The following is a 5,525-nucleotide window of genomic DNA, read 5'->3' on the forward strand; positions in this document are numbered from 1 at the left end:
AGCAATTTTTGAATTGAATATGAACTTTTTATGTTATTATAAGGATTACACTTGGATCCTTTCGTGACTTAGAATAATCTCTCCTTTAAAGTTAATAAGTTCTCTCTCATCTATAATTGAGATTATCAAAGAATGATGAGTTGAGGAGTTTTATAATTAATTGAAGTTCTTAATATTGTATTATAATTTTCTTCTTTTGAATGATGTGAAATACAAATGGTTGTGAATATTTTATATATTTGATGTGTGTGTAAAAGAGTTATTAATATCTTGAAAAAATTTACTATATATACTTTGAGGAGAGAGAGAAATAAAAGAATAGTTAAATATGTATACACTTGTACATAAATTCATTCAAATATTTTATCTTAGATTATATGATTGATTGATTAAATTGAAAATTGTTGTTATTAATAGTCAACCACTCACTTGATAAGATGAGATGCTCATTTATCAATTGCTCAAATTTTGAATAAAAAAGTGAAATAATTTATAAATCTAACATTAGACCAAAGTGATTAAATCAAGAAGAGCAACAAAATGTCTATTATCCTTGAACTATGTGGAATCGAACTATTTATAATATGATTTTTTTTCTATAAAACTTTGAAGAGAAAAAAAATAATAATAAAATTTGAAATTAATTTAAGTATAAACTAATTTATATAAGTACTCCCACATAAAGATTTTGTCTGTATATAAACTATTATATTTTATGGAGAAACTTATTTCATTTAATTCCTTTTTCTTTCCTATTTTAGATGATGCGTGATGGCAAGATGACAACAATTCTTATGAATGTCAAAATTCCACTAGAAAAGATGAGTGACAATACCAATTGGTCAAAATTTAAATCAAATGCTTAATTATTTCGGTATTAATTCTATGGAGAAACTCATTTCGTTTAATTATTTTTTGATTTCATATGTTAGATGATATGAGTGATGGTATAAGATGACAATAATTACTATGAATAATAAAAAAATCCACTCGAAAAGATGAGTGACAATATTAATTGATCAAAAAATGATTAAAATGTTTAATCATTTCGGTAAAAGAAAAATAAACATATAATAATAATACATTTGATATGATGTAGAGAAAATAACAAAAAGCTTATTTCACCAATACTTTGAAAAGCATAATCAAGAAAATATATGTAAATAAGTTTGATTTGGAGTTAGTTTAAAATATATTATATTATATTATGGATGTAAACGTTGATTCATGTAAAGGATTAATACTTTATTAAATGAATATAAAGTTGAACCGAAATAAGTAAAAGTTGAGTAGAGTGTTTGAAATATTCCAAAAGCAAAGATGCCAAATATGAAAACTGTAATCGAACATTTGAATGGGAAGAAAAACATTTGAATGCGAAATAAGCTTAATGAAATGAGACTCATCAACAACTTCTTACCGAAACACGAAGTGTTGATGATGTAATGAAATAGACCACAGCACTAAGTTAATAACGAAAAAAATTACCATAAGTTTGTTGTTATTATTATTCCCCTTGAAGCCCATACGTAATGATCTTTAGAATTTGATTGGGTTTGAAGTTAAACTGATTGTGATGATAGTGATTAAGAAGATAAGTATGCGAATGAAAGAAAGAAGAAAAAGAAGATAGTATAGTAGTAGTTCTTTGGCATGAAAATGGTGAAAATGAGTGTTGGCAGTGATTTCAGAGAGTTAACGATGAAGGCGTGTAGGACTCAATTTGATTTACTTTTGTAGATGGAGGATTTATCATGTGCCATAAATAAAAGCACCAGATGGTACAAAAAGAAGACACGTATATTATATTTTTGGACAAAATAAGAAAAAAAGAGGGCATTGATGTTCTCATGTCATGGCATTGCAGCTTCAAAACGCAATTCAAGCATCATGGAACGGGAAATGAATGATTGAACTTTTTCGAATGAATGAATTAACTAAACGTTGAATCGATAATCGCACATACAGACAAATCCTCTCAGTATATATGTCTTTATTTAGTAAGACCAACCAAAACAAAATTATTTATTTTTGGAATATTGTTTAATTCTCTCTCTCATGCATAATAAAAAAAAAAATTAGAAAATTTAGTTCAAGCGGATCAATAGTAACACAACATATTCTGTTTCTTTGTTCATCTATCTTTGATTTTCTGTCCAACATGACTTCAAGTGGTCCTACACTTGTCATTTATATTTGTTTATGTTTACGTTAACCCTTCTAATTTAAAATCTTAATATAATAAATTTATGAATTTTTAGAAAAATAAAATAAAATTGAGTCTATCAGAGAATGTCCTGAAATTGATTGGGTAAAAATGAATGGTTGACTGAGTTAAAGATTCTGGCTTTTGAGGGTCCTGATTTCCACAAGGAGCTTCACTTGCAGAAGGTAAATGCAGATAAGTTTGTTAATATTAATTTGTCCATGTCAAAGGAAGCGCGTGCACGTGTTTCCAAGAAAGGGAATCGAGAGATTTTCATTTTTTAATGGTTACTGTTCTTGATTCAGTCCCCACATCGAAGAATTAAATATCGAATTCAAATATTACAAGAATAAAGGTCATTCTCTAAAGATTTGGCCGTAGAATCCAGATATATAAAAAATGAGACCAAACCATGTCTCATTCTAGTATTCATTTTAATAAAACCTCATACACAGTAATCATGTTCATACCATACAAACCGTAACAACAACAACAAGCCTAGAGTATCAAACCACCAAAACAGAGATCAGAAGATTTTTTACAGTACAAAATACATGTTTCGCTGTTGTACAGTGCATCTTTTAGTTAAAATCTATTGCAGCAGCAGCAAGGACAACATCTCAATCAAACCCAAAGAATAAATAGTAAATGCTGATATTCTTTTTCTGCTGAAAAAGTTGGATTTCTTTTCTTCATTTGAGATCAGTAGTTCCACAAGCTAGCAAGGTCCACTGGTGCAGCCGAACCAATTGGGTTGTTTTGATTCTCAAAGACCCTATTCCCCATCTCAAGATTTGACACAACTGAAGAGGTTTCTGCGTTCACTTCAGTAGAAACACCTGTTTCCTGTGAGACACTCACCATTTCCGTCTCTGGTTCAAACCCATTCCTCAAGAATGATCCTTTTCCATGGTTGTTAAAGAAGGATCTGAGGTAATGGTTTGAAGAACCGGGTGAAGGCAGCGTTGGTGGAGCCTGAAGTTGAAACCCTTGAGTGGAGTAGAATGAATGGTTTGAAGAAACCCCATAAAGGGGGTTGTTGTTGTTGATGATGTTGATGTTGCTCAAGGAATCGAAGATCCCTCTTGGAACATCAATTGGATTGGAGAAGCAGGGCACGTAAACCTGATCAGACACACTCAATGCTTTGGTGTTGCCAATGGAAGGTGAGGAATCAGTAAGAGGTGGCAAAGCAGATGAACCCAATTCGTTGTTTCCGTAAGAGTCCATCATCATTATCCCATCAATATGAGTCTTCTTCCCACCCGAACTCTTCTGAAACACCCTGCAAATCACCCACTCGTTCTGCAACACACCAATAAATAGCACTGAATTAAACTCAGCAACAGAAAATTCTCACGACTGCAACATAGTGAAGACAAAATTATTGTAAATTAGTTACCTTTGCAGTTTTGGGGAGATTGGGGACAGAGAATTTACCCTCAAGTCTATATTCATGCATGACCCAATCAGTTTTCTCTCCCTTGGGTGCCCTTCCTTTGTAGAAAACCAAAGTTTTCTTCATTCCCACAGGAGATTTCCCTCTGAAGATCTCTTTGTCTTTCCCAGTGGCCTTCCAGTATCCTGATTCAGTGGCCCTGTTGGTCCTCAAACCCGTTGGATACTTTCTGTCTCTCACACAGAAAAAGTACCATTCTTTCTCTCCCATTTTGGCCTTCCCTACAACAAAAAACCGTGCACAAAAAATTTATAATATTTTGCACTACTTAGAAGCCAAAACCAAAGTGAGACTGAACTTTTTTTTTTTTTTTTCTGTTTTGAACTTACATGGCAAATCCCAAGGTTCAGACCTGTTCAAGTCCACCTCTCCAATGGCCCTAGCTGAGAAGTTTGTCTCAGTTACCTTCCTGTAAAGGTAATGAGTAATAAGCTCTTCATCAGTTGGATGAAACCTAAACCCTGGAGGCAAATCCATCGGAACCTCTTCCTTACACAGAACTGAAACGTTTTCCATCCCCACTTACTCTGAAACCAACCTCTTTGCTTCCTTAACCAAGAATTTTGATCAGAATCAAGCTAACGAGGATTCATTGGAAAAACAACTAGGCCAGGGAGAGAAAGGAATGCCCTTTTGTTCTTCCTTATTTGGTTTTGTTTTGAGAAGAATATTTGCAGAAAGAAGAATGAGGTAGAGTGGTTTTTTATCAGACAGCAAAGTGCCCAGAAAATAAGAGAGAAAAGGGAAGGATGGTGGTGAAAATCATGGAACTGAAATGTGGTGGTAAGGTAAGTGAGGGTGGAAAGAAGCGGAGAGAAAAAGAAACCCCTAAATACTGGTGTGCTGATGAGAAAGAAACGTGGAATGTAAGACAACCTTTCTTTAGTTATTTATAGCTCACACCTCTTATATTTATGCATAATCATAATTTCATCACCCTAATTTTGTTTTCAGTTTTGACTCAACACAGAGTGCCCAAATACCATGCATGTAATTATGATATTCTGAAGTGCTTAGTTTGCAAATTCACTGTTTGTGGAAAACATTAATTCATGTACAACTAACCTAACTTGGGAACTTCCAAGTTTTTAACACCAACCACCAGACAAGACATTGTTGTTCATTGGTTCTTCTCAACTCAGCTCACAACTTCATAATATATTTTTATTATTATTATTTTATCAATAGTGTCAGGTGGTGCAAAAGATACAAAAGGTTTTGGAGATCAGTTATTTTCACTTTATTTGAATTTAAATTACTAATTTGGCCTTGGGGTTTCGTTGTGGGGGCAAAACGCCAAAAAAAAGATACGAGAATAATAAGTGGCTTTTATGTTAAAGTTTCCGAAACTGACATGGCAGGCAAATTAACATTTCTTTTTTCTTTTTTCTACACCATAGTGCTGAAATTGTGAATTTGTTGTGACACACTCACTTGAAGTAAAAGAAGCGAAGATAAATTAAGCACGTAGCTCTCGAAAGAGAATATCTTTGATGACTTTAGGCTACGTCTCGGAGGGTGGCAAATGGCAAATCCAACTTCGACACATTATTTCATTGTTAACTAATAATTTAGTCCCGTAATTCAGCACTTCAAAATTAATTTATGAATATAAATATTTTAGTTTTGGTTTTCAGAGCCGAACAATTTTAATTTTAATTTATTTTTTACCTTCCTAAGGGGTGAAATATCTTATACCTCTACCTTGTGTTTGGAAACGGCATTTTAAGAAGTTGATTATTTTCTAATAAAAATTAAAATGTTTTATGAAAAAATATATTATCTCCATAATTTTTTTTGAAAGAAATTAAAATTTTGTATTACTTAAAATTAAAGAATTTAAAATAACACTTAAAAAGA

The 5,525-nt window shown here is 32.3% G+C and overlaps 1 protein-coding gene across 1 annotated transcript; it reads right to left on the minus strand.

Annotated features, from left to right (window-relative positions):
• Window positions 1-2,597: 2,597 nt before the first annotated feature.
• LOC106757170 (NAC domain-containing protein 100) lies at window positions 2,598-4,585 on the minus strand. The gene is made up of 3 exons (XM_014639781.2): window positions 3,995-4,585; window positions 3,609-3,886; window positions 2,598-3,511 (listed from the first exon to the last, which is right to left on the minus strand). Exons 1-3 carry the CDS (start codon window positions 4,179-4,181, stop codon window positions 2,909-2,911), a joined length of 1,068 nt encoding a protein of 355 aa, XP_014495267.1. The 5' UTR covers window positions 4,182-4,585; the 3' UTR covers window positions 2,598-2,908.
• Window positions 4,586-5,525: the final 940 nt, after the last annotated feature.

This window comes from Vigna radiata, chromosome 3 (assembly GCF_000741045.1).
Source record: "Vigna radiata var. radiata cultivar VC1973A chromosome 3, Vradiata_ver6, whole genome shotgun sequence".
In the NCBI taxonomy this organism is placed as follows: domain Eukaryota; kingdom Viridiplantae; phylum Streptophyta; class Magnoliopsida; order Fabales; family Fabaceae; genus Vigna; species Vigna radiata.